The 20,070-nt window shown below is 43.2% G+C and overlaps 1 protein-coding gene across 4 annotated transcripts in view; it reads left to right on the plus strand.

Moving 5' to 3' along the window:
- The window catches only part of LOC118409294 (zinc finger protein basonuclin-2-like), a 144,377-nt gene that overhangs the window by 114,963 nt on the left and 9,344 nt on the right, over positions 1 to 20,070 (plus strand). For all 4 annotated transcript variants that reach the window (XM_035810209.1, XM_035810207.1, XM_035810208.1 and 1 more), the window contains exons 10-13: positions 13,359 to 13,472; positions 14,284 to 14,371; positions 16,852 to 16,972; positions 19,406 to 19,539. In XM_035810209.1, the coding sequence (XP_035666102.1) occupies positions 13,359 to 13,472; positions 14,284 to 14,371; positions 16,852 to 16,972; positions 19,406 to 19,539 (457 nt within the window). The remainder of the gene's footprint in view (positions 1 to 13,358; positions 13,473 to 14,283; positions 14,372 to 16,851; positions 16,973 to 19,405; positions 19,540 to 20,070) is intronic.

The raw sequence follows: 20,070 nt of genomic DNA on the forward strand, positions 1-20,070 counted from the left end.
CAGGGGGATCGGTGCACACCTCCCCTCGGTGTGTCAGACATGCATACTGTAGCAGTGCGGACAGGTGGGCAGGGGCATCGGTGCACACCTCCACTCCGTGTGTCAGACATGCATACTGTAGCAGTGCGGACAGGTGGGCAGGGGCATCGGTGCACACCTCCACTCCGTGTGTCAGACATGCATACTGTAGCAGTGCGGACAGGTGGGCAGGGGCATCGGTGCACACCTCCACTCCGTGTGTCAGACATGCATACTGTAGCAGTGCGGACAGGTGGGCAGGGGCATCGGTGCACACCTCCACTCCGTGTGTCAGACATGCATACTGTAGCAGTGCGGACAGGTGGGCAGGGGCATCGGTGCACACCTCCACTCCGTGTGTCAGACATGCATACTGTAGCAGTGCGGACAGGTGGGCAGGGGCATCGGTGCACACCTCCACTCCGTGTGTCAGACATGCATACTGTAGCAGTGCGGACAGGTGGGCAGGGGCATCGGTGCACACCTCCACTCCGTGTGTCAGACATGCATACTGTAGCAGTGCGGACAGGTGGGCAGGGGCATCGGTGCACACCTCCACTCCGTGTGTCAGACATGCATACTGTAGCAGTGCGGACAGGTGGGCAGGGGCATTGGTGCACACCTCCACTCCGTGTGTCAGACATGCATACTGTAGCACTGCAGACAGGTGGGCAGGGGCATTGGTGCACACCTCCACTCCGTGTGTCAGACATGCATACTGTAGCACTGCGGACAGGTGGGCAGGGGCATTGGTGCGAAACCTGTGAAGACCACTCCCCCGCCAGCCCTGTTGTTCTTAAACTGGTCATCCACTTGCATGCCTTTTGAAGGCAAAGTCTCCCTCCCAATAAATGTGAAGTTTGTGGCCAAACCAGTTGATTTGTTGGTTTTTAGGACATTTTTATGTAGAATCTCAAAAGAGGACACAATGAAAATAGAGGGCTGGAAGGAAAACTTCACTCTGTTCATTCCTGAAACTGTGTTCATCAAGGTGCAGACTTTCACTCAAGTGTGTCAGACTGTAGCACTCTGCACAAGTGAACAGGGGAATCAGTGCGGAGCCTGTGAAGATCGCTCCCCTGTCAACCCTGTTGTTCTTAAACTGGTCATCACTGGCTTTCTGAAGTCATATCCTCCCTCCAAATAAATGTGAAGTTTGTGGCCAAACCATTTGATTTGTCATTTTTATGTAGAATCTTAACAAGAGGACACAACGAAAACAGGGCTGGGAGGACAACTTGTATTTCACTCAACCTGTTCTTTCCTGAAGTATACATCGAGGTGCAGACCTCCACTCATTGTATCAGACATGCATACTGTAGCACAGTTGAACAGGAGCAACGGGGCGAAGTCCGCTGCCCTGTCAGTCCTGCCATTGCTGAACTGGTCAGCACTGGCCTTTTCAAGTCAAAGCCTCCCTCCCAATAGATGTGTAGACAAACTGTTTGCTTTGTTGGTTTTCAGACATTTTTATGTAAACTTTCTGCAGTCACGGCCTCCCTCCATGAAATCTGCACTATTTCAGGACTGAACAGAGTGAAGTTTTCCTCCCAGCCCTCTGACATTATTTGGTGGTCACGTCAGTTGATTAAGGAATTAAGGAATGGGTTCTTGAGTGCTCATTCGAACAGGTGTTTCGACACCTATTCGAATACAGTGATCAGTAATAACCATTTCAAGTTTCTTGGGTAGCAGAAGCGAACATAGGAGCGAACTACTATCCGATAGGGATCAACCAGCACCCTCGTCCAAAATTTGGACGAGAATTGAATATTCCAGATGTTAGAGATGTCCAAGATCCCAGACGGAATAGCAGAGAAACGACTGTATAATAATCATCAGAACAAACTACTATACGGATGGTAACGTAACCCAGGCTAGATAGGATAGGCCACTCCAGTTTCTTATTGAAAAAAATGATAAATGAAAAATTCACGGGTCTTAGTGGCAAGTGTGCACTGGCAGCACCAAATCTGTAGGTGTTTTTTGGCACTTTTAGACAGATTTGCCGTGAGGCTCGGTGGGCGTCACTCCACCGTCATGGGGGCAGGGGCATGGCGAGTATCGAACTCAGGACCCACTGATTTTGATTCCGACGCTCTAGCCGTTGCGCCACACAGACAGGACCTACTGATTCTGATTCCAATGCTCTAGCCGCTGCGCCTCACAGACACCCCCATCTAGTTTCTTATTGATGGTGTGTAATGGTAGATGACAGGCTGATGTTTCCTTACATCTATCAACCAGCAGCTTGTTTTCAGTAAAGAGTCTTTTCCTGGGATGTTTGGAGATTGATGGTTCTGTGTTAGAGTAGGGCCATCTTGATAGGTGACCCGCAGGACAAGCAGAGGGTTAGATGTCAATATGCTGATTGGTTTACTGCAGTCCATCACGTCTCAAGGTTGGAAATACTGGGTGCATAGTGTATGTACTTTTGTGGACCTGTGCACCTAAACTGTGGTACATGCAAAGATGTCATTGTACACTTAAGTATACTGAGGGTGTGTCTAGTATACTAGCATTTTCTTGACGTCTAAGTGTCAGAAAAAATAGTTAAATCCTTTGTTATATTACTTTGTTGAAAAACATTCACGAAATTCCAGATTAAAGGAGGCAGTAATGTTTAGACATTCTACTTCGTTTTATGTTGTGTACTTCGTATCTGGCGCTTGGGTTCCTGCAATCGTAGTGGTCCCAACTTCTGCCTGGTTGCTTTATTTAATGTATTAGCCTCCCTGTTGGGCCAGTCTGACATGGCGTGGCCTGTTGGCCGTCCCCCATGCATCATCGCCGGCGTCTTCCATGTGTTTCCTGTCATCGCTGTGCCAGGAAAGTCAATAACGACAGCTTGATGCGTCCGAAGGCCACGACGTGGTCCATGTCTCTATTGATCTGATGTGCCGTGGGGACACATCCCGGGCAAAATGGGTCACAGTTCGTCTTGTCACTAACTGAACTCTAAGGTGAAAGTTTAGAGACCTCTGGTAAGGTATATGAAAGTGGAAGATGGTACTTGGCTGTTGCATTTTTGAGTGAATACAAAAAAGGTACAGTTGAAACATCACTTTAGACAAGATTCTTAATTATCCAAGGGAGCATCAAAAAGTGGTCACATATAGGAGAGATGGTCCTTGTGTACACTTTAGAGGTGGTCACTTCTGCTTTCCGTCATCTCTGTGCCAGAAAAGTCAATAACGACAGGTTGATTCCTCCCATGGCCAGTCGTGGTCCATGTCTCTATTGATCTGCCCTGCCGTGGGGACACATCCCCGGCAAAATGGGTCGCAGTTCGTCTTGTTACTCGCAGAACTCTAAAGGTGCCTTTTGCTGTGGTTTATGAAAGTGGAGGATGGTACTTGGCTGTTGCATTTTTGAGTGAACACAAAGAAGGTACAGTTCAAACATGTGGCTTGCACATTGGAGGCACAACAGTTGCGCTGTTGATCCGTGTGACTAGCCCCGGATTGATCCCACTAAGTTGTCATTAACCCGATCAACAAGGGTCATTCTCACATCACCCTTTGCTCCGGGGTCTCCCCGTCATCGATGAACAATCCTGGCTCGACCAGGCAGAGTACGACCCGGCGTAGATCGACATGTTCTGGAGGACCGATAATCAGCTGCAGCTTTCTTCCGCTTGTTGTGTCCAGATCAGAACGCAATGAACAATCAGGATCAATGGTTACAACTTTCTGTAAACAAGCAAGGTTTGCTAGCTCACCACCACCACCACCCCCCTTGGACTTAAGATCGCAGACCACAGTATTTTTCTGCGATCTCCAGAACTCAGTGAATGGCCAATCAAATTCCATTCCATTTCTTCTGATGAAAAGATGTATTCCCTTTACTTTTATGTCATACAGGACAATGCGCATGGCACATCGTGTCCTGGACTGCAATAGCATAGAAGTATGAGGTGTAGTACCTCTTTTAGTTGTTTTGTAAGGCCACACCAATTTTATTCTTGCTTCTCGGATTCGCCTGTCCATTTTTTTTATTGAAAAAAAAAAATTTAGTCCTGAGAAAAAATAATACAGGTTGTGCTATCACAAACCTGTAAATATTGCCATTCAGAGCCACATACAGTAGTCTAAAGACAATTCCCTTTTATTTAAAGCATAAGTAACGAATCAAAGTAAGGGATTCATTGTATGAAACCTGCCATTAAACTCCTTGGGGTGTTTTTTTTGTTGCTATTTAAGCCATATATCTTCACCCCAGAACTGAAAATGTCAGACAAGCAACAAATAAATTTGATGTGGCCTTACAAACTTACCCATGCAGTCAAGGTGGGGTCAGCATGAAAGTACAGGTTGGTCAGGCATTGATTCGGTGGCTGGAAAAATGATAATAATGGGCGGGGGAGAGTAGGTCATACCCCAGCCTATCCAGATTGACAGCGGGGCACTCCAGTCGTGACGCTCTGACATATCCGACATATTTAAACTGGACTAATTTTATTGTCTGGTTCGTCGATGCCATCTTCAAGATTTTATGTGGCGCTGATGACCTCCCAGTGGGATTGTGGCCGGTTGTAGCGGAGTAGAAGATTGCACGGAATGTTGCGTTGATGACCATTTATGTCGAGCCCCACTGATTTAGTGTGCCACCATTGATCGTGGATTACTTAGCAAAAAATATAGCTTGGAAGTAAAAACGTCCCTGTTTTTGCATTGTAGAAAAAGTTGGGCTGATTTTATTCTGCAACATCTAAAAGAAATACTGACTGATATCGGTAGTGATATTGATCCTACAGAGCACAGAATTCATGATGTCATTGTGGGAGAGTTTTTTGCTTGCTGTGTGCGAGCAAATTCATAACTATTTTATTTGCCCCAACATATACCAGTTACACATTCAAACCGCCCAAGAAGACCAGTCAGGTCTATGTAGACAGGTGGTCACTATTAAGGCTTGTGTCAAAGGGAAAAATTGTCTTAGGCCCTTAGGTCACTTGTAGAGGTTTTACTTTACAATATGTACGTCAGGTGCCAGTCGGTCCTTATTTAGAGGTGGTCACTTGTACGTACAGGTTTTACTGTCACAGTATATCAATGGCCATGTTGTCCTCATATACAGTATAGGTATATCAATGGTTGTCCTTATGAAGAGGTGGTCATCAGTACAGGTTTGACTGCATATCAATGGTTGTCCTTATGTAGAGGTGGTCATCAGTACAGGTTTGACACTTCTGCCTATTACCATTTCCCCCAGACTTACCGAATGCCCAGGTCTCCAGGGTGCACATTGCTGTGTCCCATTTACCAGCCGCGCTTTGTCCGAGCAGCGGCCCAAATTTACGGCACAAATCTGTATTGATCCCGGTTGCCCCGAATGACTCAGCGGCGAGGGTCATACACTCATCCATTAGGCTGACAGGCGGCAGCTTGTTCGCCATGACAACCTGTCACAGGCTCTATGGTGCCCAGGGCTCAAAATACTGCCCTTTCCAAATATTAACTCCGGTGCACAAGTTGTAGAAAACAAGCGTTAGTCCCAACACACGAGGTCCCAACAATTACAGAGCATAAAAGCTGACACAGGCTCTATAGTGCCCAGGGCTCAAAATAATGCCCTTTCCAAACTCTGGTGCACAATGTGTAGAAAGAAGCGTTAGTCCCAACACACGAAGTTCCAACAATTACAGAGCATAAAAGCTCACTAATACATTTCACAGGCCCAGGGCTCAAAATACTGCCCTTTCCAAAGTCTGGTGCACAGTGTGTAGAAAACAAGCGTTAGTCCCAACACACAAAGTTCCAACAATCACAGAGCATAAAAGCTGACTACTAGTAATTCATTTCACAGGCTTTCTGGTACCCAGGGCTTAAAATTCAGCCCTTTTCAAACTCAGGTGCACAATGTGTAGAAAACAAGCGTTAGTCCCAACACACAAAGTCCCAACAATTACAGTGCATAAAAGCTGACACAGGCTTTATGGTACCCAGGGCTTAAAATACAGCCCTTTCCAAATGTGTGAAAGAAGGGTTGATCCAGGGTTAGACACGTCCACTAGTCCGATTGTCCAGGGCAAGTTAAAATGCTGATTGGGCAAGTACATGTACATGTCTTACCCAAGATTTTTCCATGAGCGAGACTTACTTGATATGAATTGATGTTACTTTTCGCAGTCATGGCATCAAGTATTGGTCAACACATTTCAAGTATTGGTCAACACATTTCAAGTATTGGTCAACACATATTGGTCAATAAAATAGAGTCAATGATAAAAGAATTCCATTTGGCTATAGGGGTCTATCTATTTTTTGGGGAATCATTTGAGTCTGAAATTGCAAAGCTAACAAAGTAAAATTTGCACATTTGGATGGACAAAAATGTCACCCATCTGTCAAAACAAATCACTATATCAAACAGATGTCTTTGTAAGTTTCAAATCATCATTTTAGCAAGGAAAATCAACCATGATATTGACTCCAGAACAATAGGAAAGAAAGTATGTAAAAGCTTTGAGACAGCCCTGATATTTCCAGCCCTGTTTACTGCTCCCTGGATGGCTGGGCCAAAATTTACTGTCCGGGCTCGCCATCGATCGCAGGACCGGGGGATTACCTTTGTAAACCCGGGCCATGCTGTGGGCAAAGGGACCATTGATAAGGCATCTGTCACTGCTGTAGCCGCGGCGGAACGCCCGCTTTATCGACATCGGTCCGGGCACAGGACCGACGTTAAAGGCACACGCAGTCATCGATCGGGAGATTTCGGGATAAGGGCGCTTTTCTCGCAGGCAGGTGATCGATAGATTGTCCGTCGGCTTGACACGTGTCATCAGTGTTACCCCGGCATCAGGACCATTTCAAGCAGGACCCCGGGACATTGTCAATTCAGGCCTGGCAGTGATGGATCACCGCTGCTGCCGGTCAACCGGAGATACCGAGATTAGAGATCCGCCACGTTAAGGCCCCGCCATGTGGAAAATGATAAGGAAAGGTGGCCATTGGCAAAGCCACTAAGCACGGCTTTGCAACCTTTGTCACTTTACACACGGAGAGCCCATTTGCGCATTCAGCCGCCATTACTTCGGCAGAATCCAATGATACTTAAGGGTACTTAAGATTCGCAGGGACATTTTGCCAAAGGAAAAGTTGATCACCCAAGCTCTTATCGATTCCAAGATTACCGGGTTAAGTCTTGTAGCAAAGGCCAGTCGAAATGACCAGTGGACCGCCTCTGGCTGTCGCCTCACCCTCTGCGCTCCAGCCGAGCGGACACTGCGCTGCCTAGCCACAGGAGACAATTGATTGCACGGCCTCCCATTGATCTGAAGCCAACCGGATTACCTCCTATTTGAGGGGTCATGCTATTTGTACTTGGCTGAAAAATAGCTAACTTTCAGATCCTTGGGCTCATTGGTCAACTGAGAAATTTATTTTTTTTATAAAAGATCGCTCAAAAGTTATCATGCTTTTCTCTTCATTCATTTGGACCCCTGTAGGGCTTATTGGTACAAAAGGCAGCAAGTATCATGCTGTTTCAGTTGCAGGGTATATATCTTCAGGGAGTGGTTGCTAGCCCTTCCCCTTCAAAGCACCTCCCGTTGATTCGAAGCCAACCAGATTACCTCTTATTTGTACTTGGTTGACAAATAGGTAACTTTCTCATCAAATTGCTTATTGCTAAAACAAGAAACTTGCAATAAGAGGCTGAATTATGTCTCCTCGTACACGACAAAATGTCTGCATTAAAAATCGTCAGAATGTCTGCATTAAAAATCGTAATCACACAATCGAGAATTAAGTTATAGTTTTTGTCATTAAGCATTCTAAAATGTAAGCACATATTAAAATTAAGAATTTGCATGGGTAGAAACCAATAAAGGTCTAATTATGAGATGTTAACAATTGAACAATGTGTGTGTGTGTGTGAGTGTGTGTGTGTATCCGTTTTTATTTCCTAATTCTTGTGGTCAACATACATTTGTAGCCTTAGAACCTCTGGATGGATTGTAATGATATTTGGTATGTGGGTAGGTGTTGGGAAGGCAAAGGTCAAGGTCGATTTTGGTCACCCTGTTGTATGACCTTGGTACTGCAACGGAACTTCCCGTTTTTGTATCTTTTGTCCTTGAAGCATCTTTGAGATCTTTGGGCTCACTCAGCTGTGGAGTTTTTTTTACAAAGAGTAACGGCTGTGCTGATAAAAGATGGTAGAGCGATGGAAATTTATCACACTTCTCTGGTCAGGCTTGAATAGACTGGTCATAAATGCGTGTTAACTTTAGTTCACCTTTATCTGCAGGGTAACCTTTATCCGTTGCTTTCAAAAACGGGCATTAAAGGGGCATTCCACTCCAGAAGGGAGTGTTATTTTCCAATAGATAATGTATTCAATGAATACATAATCAGCCGACCTTTTGTGGAATTCCACTTGTGGCGAATTACACAACGTGTGTTTGTAAAACAATATGACACTCACTAAACCCATGCAGACCCTACCCATGTATTCCCTATACATGTAGACACTTCCTTTATCGTTAATATTTTCGGCATAAATGAGGGGCGCTAAGCACACCAAGAAGGTCAATTGTTCACAAGATATCAAAGAATACTTATCAAGACGTTTTTTTCTTAGCGCCCCTGAAATTAGCTTTGTATCCTAATTTAAGTCAGGCGTTGTCAGGCACATTGTATTCAGCCATAGGCTGAGATTGATTTAATTTAATTAGAGGGTACTTGGGGAGTTTTGTAGAAGACTGAATGCTTTTTGATGCGCGTGGGGCTAATGGGTTCTCTATCGTATAATGTTACATAGCATACATTTGTCACTGCTACAATTAATATCTATCGGAAAATAACAGTCCCGTCTGGAGTGGAATGCCCCTTTAAGAGATATCGAGTCGACAGACGATAGTTTCAAACTACAATAGTTTGAACATATTACATATTCAGTTGCACTGTACAATTAGGCCTAACTGTGTGCATATACATGTAACACATAAATTTTGTATACTTCAGGTAGTGTATACCTGGCCCTTTGTTCTCTCTGCTAAGTTTGAAATGTAACTAAGTGAACTTATCGCTTAACAAAAGGCCAGATGCCATAATTGCACTGCTGTGTTTGTCTGTGAAGATGTGAGTGAGAGGTGTAGAGATTTGGTCCCGTTACAAGACTGTTGCTGCAGAAGTATTTGCCAGTGTGGCCTCTATAACGTTAAGTGATGTTCGACTCAAAAGGACATTTAGTAGACGCAGCTGCAAAGAAACGGCTGGGGGCAAAAGCTTTAGTAATATATTAAGATTAAGGCATTTTGGGAAAGGGATTTCAACTGTTGTCATGGCCCTCAGATTTGTCACACTTTCTACAAATACGATGTTTTTGCTGTATAACGTCACTGTAAATGTTGGATGTCTGCAGTGGTGTTACCATGCGAATTTTCGAACACGCCGCACTCAGCGTGCACAGAGTATGTTCAAAATATTCGATGGAAGCCTGTGTGATAAAACTTCGAAGCCTGTGTGGTAAGGCTTTTTATCACACGGTCCGGAACACCAGTATTGAACGTTATCGCGGCCCGAGTATGACATAAATGTAGATTGTCAGATGAGACACCTTTAATGGACTTCAAAAATCAATATGTGAAAGACAAGACATGCCGAGATTTTTACAAGGAAGTGACTGAAGTTTGTGTTGTATGTGAATTTCTTTGTACAAGAACATTGTGGAATGAGCTGTCCTTGATATAAATGAATGTCGATGACGCCATGTTGATTTGATTATATGGATGGCATCCTCTGGGAATCTCAAAAACTGATGTGAGCGTGCGAATGAAAGAAAGTTTGTACACAAAAAAAGTTGCCTTCATTATGAAACCTAAGTAGTCTCAGGGTTCTCCCCAGAATTTTTTAGTATAGTGGAGGGGCTGGCAAAATAACCCGCACCAATGCGCTGCACTTTCATGAAAATGGGTTCATTTTGCAATGACAGAGGGTGTCAAATACTACAAGTATAATATACTGTTGTTATTCCTTTGTTGTGAAGTGGCAAAACTACTATTGTTTTGATCATTGCTCATTCGCAAGTTTTTGCAGACAATGCTGACTGGAAAAGTGATGCCACTTGGTACAAAAATCTGTGAATTGTCATTAATCTTATCAAAACTAACAAAGAAAATAGGGAAGAAACACACTAAATTTGAAAAATAATATAGTGGAGCTGGCTGAGAGTATAGTGGAGGGCCTCCCTTATTCCACTCTCTGGGGAGAACCCTGAGTCTGGAATACCCAACAATAGATTCTTCGGTTTTGTTTTCACAGCCTTCTTTGACATTGGAATTGACGTTGACATGTGAATATGTTTCCTGATATATTAATCTTTTAATCTAGTGCATGCATTTGCTTCTTTTACAGCTGCTTTGTACGATACAAAGCATGGTTAAAAACTTTTTTTAACGTTTGGAAATGGATGGAACTTGATGCGCGCGCAGATGTCATCCATATAATCAAATCAACAGGGCCTAACGGACTTCAAGGATCAATATTTTGCAATGCAAGAGACATTCATGATTCTTAAAAGTTTTTACAAGGGAGGAAATAAAGTTTATGTCAGATGAGAATTTCTCTCTATCCCGGCATCGTGAACAGGGGCAGTGTCGAAGTGAGAGGAGCATTCACTTTGAGCGTTTGTTCTTTGTGAGTCTGATTCCCAGCTGAGTCCTACCTAAGATTCGTAAATAAAAAAAGGGCGCATGCTGATTTTTCTGCTCAGCAGTCAGCAATCGGAAAGTGTATGGGAGTTGAACACTCACATTGCTAAGCGGTGGACACACTAGCCTCTTGCTTGCGTAAACCTGTGTGGCCTAAGGGCCTTGGAAGGGAGATGAGTGCTGCCATATGCAACATGTATGGTGTTGGACGAGCTCTTAGTACAGTAGTGATTGCTCAAAACTGTGTGGCCTAAGGGTCTTGCAACTGAGATGGTTGCTGCCATATGCACCATGTGTGGGAGGACTCTAGGTCTTATTGTAGTGATTGCTTAAAACTGTGTGGTCTCAGGGCCTTGAAACGGAGATAGTTACTGCCATATGCACCATGTATGGTGTTGGAGGACGCTAGCTCTTTGTGTCTAACAGCATCACAAGACGAGCCGTCTTTCTGGGCGGTTGATGGTCCAGGATATGGACGGCGGATGATGAGTCTGACACCCAAGGTGCTCGTTCCCCCGACGTCTCATTCCACAGCCAGGCTTCCAAATGAGATCCAGGATTCCTTCGGGGAGTTGAGGCACTTCCTGAACAGGTGGCTTCTCCCGGTCTTGTGATCTTGTCTGGAATTACCACATCAGTCTGGGACGGCTGGGGAGGTCCGGGAGACCCGGCTGGAGGGATCCTCGCCGTCGAGAAGCGCTCTGTCCTCCCCCCGGGGAGCAACAAAACACGGGGTAATCTGCCTCCCGCTCATTTGTGGGGAATGAGCTTTCCGACACATCTCAAGAACAAACGGCGTCTGTCTGTCCCTTTATGGTCGGGCCCAAATTAGGAAGCCGCATCTGGGACTCGGATGCAGGTGCAGCCATTGGAAAAGGGATCGCTGTTTAGGGCTGTGCGCGCTCTCAGGGGCCAAACAAACCCAGATCACCCAAGATGAGGCTAAGGCCATCATTTCCCTCGTAATCTGCGGGAAATTGGGTTTTCGAGACGAGGTGGTCGAACAAGTGGCAGTTGTCTTGTTTTTTACGGCTCGGCCTGATTTGTAATGCGACGGCAGGGACAGGGGGCAGGTGTGGACAGTGGAGGAGGATTAGGGGTGAGGTCCGGGAGATAAGGGCGCACTCATTCCAGAGGACTCGGGTATTCCCATCTCTGTGATATCCTCCCCGTCCATCAGTAACCTGTATCTGTCCCCTGGCGCCTGTCTGGCCTGCGGGTGAAGAAAGTTTGCGCACCCAAACTCTGTAAGGCCACACCAATTTTATTTGTTGTTTCTTGAATTTCCCGACCCTATTTTTTTTTCCAATTCAAAATTTCACTGCCTCTCCTTTCTCAAATTAATTATGGGCCTCAAATTCCAGTAGCTGTACTTGCCTATTTTGGATGGTACATTTATCTTTTTTTTTTCAAACTACGGACTTTGCTACCAGGGTCCCCTAAATGTTGAAAGTTTAGGTTTTCCTGTCCGATCTGTGCTACCCCCGACTTTTTTAATTTTTTTTTTTTTCTAATTTTTTTTTTTTTTACCAACCGACCCAATATTTTTCTAAAAAAATTCGAGAAACAACAATTAAAATTGGTGTGGCCTAACTGGCAGGCTTGCGCAGAGCGGCTTTGGCACAAAACGTCGTCCCTTATTCTGATCTCTCTTTTAACATTCTCCCTGCTTACTGCAACCTAAGCCGTCAGCCAAATGAATGTAAAATTTTGTGCAGGATGGCTACCTTAGTATGAATGCTGAAGTTTAAAGAAATACTACAGTGAAAGCTTGCACAGAGTATATGTGATGTTCTAATGTGTTTGGTGTTGTACAATGACATGTGTCTGTTCAATATCCCAGGCTTGAGTGACAAGCAGGTGAAAGGACCTAAGTGTATTGCTCAGGAAAAAACAAATAAAGTGAAAGTGGCTTTTGCTCTAAAGATCATCCCTAGGGCCTTATTCTAAACTCTGTTTTAACTTTCTCCCGCTGCCTTACCCTGTAACCACTAGATTCTTGGAGCAGAATGGTTCCCCTAGCATGGTGGCTGTGAGAGTGAAGGCTTTTGCAAACAGGTTTTCGAAAAAAATTGCCCCTCAAAATGCACTCTATAATGGAGATCTTTAAAATAAACAAACACAAATAAACAACCAAACTGAGGCTGGGGAAGCTCATTTTCACAAATTGCTAATTCTGGCATCTCTGAACTTTGCTTCCTGTCATGCTGAGCTAAACTGGTTTGAGATAGTCCTGGAAAAGTTAAACTGCAATTTCCAACAAGAAAATTGGACTTACCCAAACTTTCGACTGAACAGCTCCAGTCTTTGTCAAGGAAAGAACATAGCTTTGAGATTGCTTTCACTTTTGTTGAAAGAAAGTGTTTGTTGTTCCTGGATTCGAACAGGATTACTTTCTCAGGGGAGTGAAAGGGACCATTTACATCAGAGCCCACCGACCTTCCCTCAACCGAGACGGGGGCCGATACCAACTTCAAAGCACCGTTGACCCATTGCTGACATCACACTTCCATTCTGAATGTGTGACATACATGTAGGCTTCTGGTCATTTTAACTTGATAAAGGATCAAAGGACTGACGGAAAGCTTGTTGGTAAGCTCTTTATTTTGTGTACAGATATAACGTTAGAGTTTAAAATTGTAGAATTATAATGTTGTTGTTGTTGTTGTTGTTTTCCCAGGAACATCAGCTGACCAGTGGGAAGTCGCACCTTCTGAGAGCGGTGACCTTCTCCACACCCAAACCTGACCTCTCGGCCTCACACTGTTACCTGGACAGAGACAAGCAGGGAAAGGTCTAGTATTTTTCCTGAACTTGAAAGTTCATCTGTGTCGGTAGAAGTTATTCTGAATCAAGTTCAACTGCAATATCTCCAGCACAATAAGTGAACTTACCCAAATTTTCGACTGATTGACTCCAGTCTTTGTCAAGAAATGAACAATGAGACAGTGGGCACCATCAACTTTCTGCAACTTATGATCCACTGCTCACCGAGTCATGTGTGCTATCTATGTAACGTGACCTCACAGCAGCAGTGGATGCCCGTTCCTTGACAAAGACTGGAGCTGATCAGTCAAAAATTTGGCTAAGAGACCAATTTTTGTGTTGGAAATGATGATCAGGCAAGTAGGGATCGGGCAAGCGGGGTTGGACTTGCACTTGTCCGATTGGCACTTTCATTTGCCCTGCACAATCGGACTGGTGGATTTGTCCAACCTTGAAGTGAGTGAGTGGCATTTGTGATGAATAATGTGCTAATAAGAAGCTTCCGAGCGAGTATTGTTTTGTTTTTTTCCTGCGAGTGCCTTATTATTGGAAAACTCAGAAATACTGTCCTGGGCTTTAATTTCAGACGTTTACAGTGACTTGGATTAGTGAGATTCTCACATCCAAATGTTCCTTGAATAAGAAATTTTATTTATCATCACGAAAAAAACCACAAATAACATACCAGAATCAGAAAAGACAGGTTAAGAGTTAAGTAGAATTCTTAATGGTTTTCGATGCCGCCTATGACCGCTGTGCCCTACTTACAAATTTGGTGGTTATTTCAGAGCGAAAATGAATGACCTAAAACATTTCTTTGCATTCCTGATTGGCCACAGATCTCCATAGCAACAAAGGTGACCAATGAGGATCTAGATCACATCAGAGTTGCAACAGCATCGCTTCCCATGGTGCAACAGCAAACAGGTAAGCAGGCATCAAACTGTTTCGAAAAACCCAACCGTCCGGCTCGGTTATGTGGTCTAAATATAACAGCATCCTTACCAACAAAAATGTCTTTTGATCTCAGTTCAAGGCCAGGTTCAGGTTTTAATTTCATCTCTAGACATGTAGCGATGCCATGTGATGCAGAGAATTCCATTTCATATTTCAATTTCAATTAGGTTCTTCTTTTTATATTAAAAAAATGGTGAAGCCTTCTGGTAATTGTGTATTTCCATTCTACTTTACAGTGCTCTCCTTGGTACTGAAATAACACATTTGTTGTTGTTCTGTAACAGTTGTTGGTTTGAATCCCAACGGACAAGCTGCTACAAATCGCCCAGAGCCCTTGTTCAAAGCCAGGACTTTGGCTGAACATGCCCATGTTGAGCTTGCCAACAAGTCAGCCAAGCTCAGTTCTTGATTTGCCCCAGTTCAAGTCCCAGAGTCAGGGCATCTCAGTTGGGGTTGTAAACGTTATTTGGAAGGGAGGTAAAATGCAGGTCTCAAGTACAAGGTCAACAATGACAGCTACTGTAAATGCAGAAATGTGCGCGGTGGATTAATGTTCGCGGTTTTCGCGGTGACCACTTCACCGCGAACTTAAAACCACCGGGAACATTTTTTTATTATGGTATTAGACTGCAGTCTATGGTGTTACCACGAACTTAAATCCACCGCGAAAAGTCCTTTTTCCCGCTACCGCGGAATTAAATCCCCGCGAACTTAAATGCATTTACAGTATGTTTGAGATTCCAGAATCAAAGTTATATTACTTTCAAATTTCTGTTTGGTATTGTTGTGGTTACATTGAAATCTTTGGTTATCATTTGCGTTATTCTTGTACACAAGTCTTAGATTAGTACTACATGTATTATCATCATTCTGTCTGGTGGTTCACCAAGTTTCTATGTTTATTTGTAACAAATAATTATGGAAAATAAATATAAAAACGACAAGTACATGTATACTAAAACTTTCTCCTGCTGCCTAACCCTGTAATTAGGGCTGGGTACCGGTACAGAAAATTCAGGTCCAGGTCCGGTTCAGGTCCAGAGGATTAGGTCCAGGTCCGGACCTGAACCTGGACCTAATTCCGTATGACTCATACCAATGGTACATTTTACAACAAAGAAATCTGTTTGGTGGAGTATTAGACTTACGCTGGCGTTTTAAAATCCTACAACGCTAACTGCACCTGTGGGATTGGCTGTAAAACTTAGTAGAAATTACTACAAACTCTACTCTACTTCACTGTTGTTATTTTCTTCCACCTGCAAGTGCCAAAACGTGTGAATGCCTGATCAAATAATCTGTTAATTTTCCAATCGGTCCAACATCCGGTCCACCTAATTTTTTCAGGTCCGGTTTTTCTGGACCGGTCCAATAAGAAAAACCGGTTTTGTACCGGTACGCTGTACCGATACCCAGCCCTAGCTGTAATCAACAGGGAATTATAACCAAAGGGCTAACTTTGGTGTTGTAAAGGTTTTCAGGGTGGAGAACTGCTTTTCCCATAGGTAATCAGTACACTGCCTCAGGCTGGGCGACATTTTCTTCTCGAACAGCCCTCTGAGCCAGCTATAGAGCTGCAAATCCTCACCTGTGTCCCTCGTGTTGATGTGACATTCAGGTGACAAAGATAGACCGGTTCTTCTGCGGAGTTTTACTCCGAGAGCAAGTCCAAGATTGGCACTATTGATGACGGCTGTCATATAATGCTGACAGCTTTGTAATCTGGTATTGTCGTTTGGTCCTGCTAGATTTTTGGTGTGTTTTTTAACAGCTAGTTTTAGTGGTTGGTAAGGTTTGAATTTTTTTGCTTGAAAACATTTTGTTTAATATACACATATACAATGTACTAATCAATCTTACGTTACAACTGGGAATACTAATAATAATTTACCTTTAATTTTTTACCTTCAGATTTATTTTTGGACCTTTTTGGATTTTTACCTCGATCACTTTCACATCAGTGCACTGGTGCACCCAACTTAACAAATTGGGTGCACCAAAAAATATTTAGGTGCACCACTTAACTTTAAGTAGAATGTCAAGAAAACCTAATAACACAACTTAGTCACAAGCTATCAGATTCTTATACAAGTAACATGACAGACATTTTTATTATCTTTCTAACACTTAGATGTCAAGAATATGATATATACTAGCATACTTGATATTTTTCCATACATAAACTTAAGAAAATATTTGTCACAAATAATTTTACACTGAAAAAATTGGGTGCACAGTTCCAATTGTTGGTGCATCTGGGTGCACATGCACCCAGTATTTCGACCCCTGAGTAGGTACCAATCTGCAGTACTAAGGTCACATACTAGGGGCCCAAAATTGACCTTGACCTTCGTCTTTCCAACCCCTACCTCTTGATCACTTTCACATCACCTGTTGATCACTTTCACATTGTCTATCCATTGTTCTTACAAAAACTTTTACTTTATCAGCAAGTAGACCAGTCGGAGAGCAGAACAGCCCCAAAGATGAGAAAAAGAAGAAAAGAGGAAAGAAAAGGAAGAAAGAGGACACCTCCATGGAGACTGAGACAAGGGATGAGAAAGTACCAAGGTGAGGAGACGGTCCAGGAAAGTTTTTAGTGGGATAAACAGTGTTCACACCAGCAGTTTTTCACAGCGAAGGGGTATCTTAGTGCAGCAAAGCCACATGGTACACGACGCAGGCGTGAGCATCGTAGTTGGTCCGCGGGAATCCTCCCCCTGAAAATCTCTAATGCATAACCCTCAGAAACACATTTCCTGCATCTTGAGGGCCAAAGTTCATGAAAAAGAAAAAAACAATTTTTTACCTTGTTTTGTGACGAGAAGACAGAAACGTCACCCGGTTTAACCGCCCTTCGGCGTAACACACCAGCTTCAATCTATTTAGCAGGGTGTTAAGGGATATCAAGTCAATGGATGGTGGTTTCAAAATGCGCTATTTTCAAAATATTACAGTTTGAAACCACCATCAGTCAGCAGCACCTTGATATCTCTAAGTACCCCCCAAAAATGGATATAGGTTACCCATCAGATAAAGGTGAACTAGCATTACTGGATTGTTTCTACAGGATTGTTTCTACCAAAATTTAAAACCATGTAATAAACCTACTTTCCCTTTACATAGCAGTTTGAAATTAAGTTCCAGGAAAAAGAAAGGAATTTTAGATTTTACACTTCCTTGTATGAGGCTCTGGTAATGTGCTGTAGTTTTTCTGTTAGGTTCTGAAGTGCATTTCTGCAGTGTCCAACATCTTACCACTATTGGTGGTGTTGGTCATGGATGGGGTGATGGAACAAAGCCATGAAGTGTGAAGCCAGCCATGGTGAACGTTCTTTGTGCTCTTGTGACATCTGTGTGATAAAGATAACGTGGTCTACCATAGGAGCCGAAACTTGCTATCAAATGAAATGAAAACGGTGATAAAACATTTAGCATTTGTAATTACATCACACAGCTGATAAAAGACATGGAAAACTACTGTGTATAAATGTCTGAGAATGTTTCAAGAGTTGCAATATGTCACATCTAGGACTGATTCAGGAATACCAGAATCATATCAGTAAACTTAAAACCACACTATAGAAAAGAAACTGATGTTTAATTGGACTTGTTATTTATATAAGGTTTATTGATTGTTTCAACAACCTCTAAATACATTGCAGCGCCCTAAGGCGCTGAATTGCGTATTTAGACATTAAAAACACACACATTAAAAACTTAACATGGTAGGGCAGTTAGGCTAACATATTAAAGGCTTACAATCATATCACACAAGTTACCATCATTTATAATCATATCGCACAAATGTGGGGGATCGGGCTATTTTTATAACGATTTGTTACAATATATTGTGTAACAGACTGAGGTTCCCATAACTCTGGACAAATTTTTAATTGTCTCATGGACACGAAATTCTTCCTTCTGTGTCCTCAAAATCCTTCCAACAAGTCGAAAAGAGACACAGGTATTTGTAATTCAAGGTTACGGTACCTTCTTTAGAATAGAACAATGTGGAATGTAATATTTATAACAACATTTTTCTGTTTTTACTGGCTGAGATTCATGGTGTAAATTATGCATGGCCGATGTGAAATTGATTCCCGAACGGAAAATTCCAAAACAACACCAATTTCATTTATCATTAGACAAAACGCAACAGTTTTCAGACAACTGATGACACTGATGCAATATGATGTCAAACTCATAAATTTAGTCCAAAGTTAGGGGACCCTCTGTTAAAGGCAACCTAAGCAATATTAGAGTGTTAAAAGTGGAAATATTGTGCATGAGGCAATCTTTATAAAATTTAAAAACTGCTGCAATATATTCCCATATTTACATTATTATTTGTTACTTTGGGCAGTTAAAAATGGTGCAGAAACAATCCTCGCCAGGATTCCCTAAATGTTGTTACCCACAAAAATCAGACTTCACAGCGTCCTCACGCCACTGTGGCATCGGATATTTGCTCCTTGAATGTTGGTGTGGAATGGAATTCATCTTATTAGGAAGAAAAGTGCCCACAAAAAAATTGATAAATTGAAGTTCTACAACCCTTACTCTAATATTGCTTAGGTTGCCTTTAACAATGAAAAGTTTTGTGTCTGTGAATCAGGTTACCTGTGCAGGTGAGTAGCAAAGTTTTGTGGTAGAGCGTTTGGCTCGAAATCTAGAGGTCCTTAAGGCACTTAAGGCACTTAATGCGACCTTCCTCACTTCACTCAGGTGTAAAAATGGGTACCTGACTTTGGTCGGGGAAGTACAGTGTAAAGGAAAAGTCTGCCTTCTGTCTAGCCTTCTGTCAGTACTGTGCATGTTAATACAAGTTACTATCTTGAGTGCAGTGCCACATTGTCCTCGTCTGTCCACAAGCAAATGATTACAGCAAAGTTCTGTGTTTGTGCATCAGGTCACCTGTGCAGGTGAGTAACAAAGTTCTGTGTTTGTGCATCAGGTTACCTGTGCAGGTGAGTATAGAAAAGTTCTGTGTTTGTGCATCAGGTCACCTGTGCAGGTGAGCTGGGATGAAGCAGGATGTGCCGCAGCCTTACCTGGCCTGGAGGATCCGGGACGACAGGTGCAGTTCACCTGCGACGGGGCCACCTGTCTGGCGTTTGGAACCCACAAAACTCAAGGTCAGATCTTATTTAGTTTTTATTTATCTATTTATTGAGACATACACTTCCTCAACCTACACAGTGTCAACCCAACTGATAGAGAAGCTGCCATCAAGCCCCCATCAAGAAGTGAAAATACAATTGAAAAATGTCATTTAGATTTCGAGCAAGGGATACTTTGGTTTGGGCAAGTGAATTTGTTTATGTACTTGCCCACTAGGACATCATGTGAATTTTAGAAAACCTGTCCAACCCTGCCATGTCATTTTTTATTGTTATCGGAACCCTGTCCTCAGGCAGAGCTTGGTGTCCACGTCTGGACAGTGGGAGATAGACGCGACTATCCATCATACCAACCCCAGAGTGGCCAACAGGGCTCGCAGTTTATATTGGGGAAAAGGCACACATGAAATTAAGATTTAAGGAAAAGGTTGAGGTGGTCCCCATAGCTGTTTGAGGCTGTAGAGGCAGTAAGTTGTTGTCCACTGCATCTAATGTCTATCGGACAATAACAACCCTGGGGGCTCGAAATACCACCTGCATATGCAT

Source organism: Branchiostoma floridae, chromosome 2 (assembly GCF_000003815.2).
Source record: "Branchiostoma floridae strain S238N-H82 chromosome 2, Bfl_VNyyK, whole genome shotgun sequence".
Classification (NCBI taxonomy): domain Eukaryota; kingdom Metazoa; phylum Chordata; class Leptocardii; order Amphioxiformes; family Branchiostomatidae; genus Branchiostoma; species Branchiostoma floridae.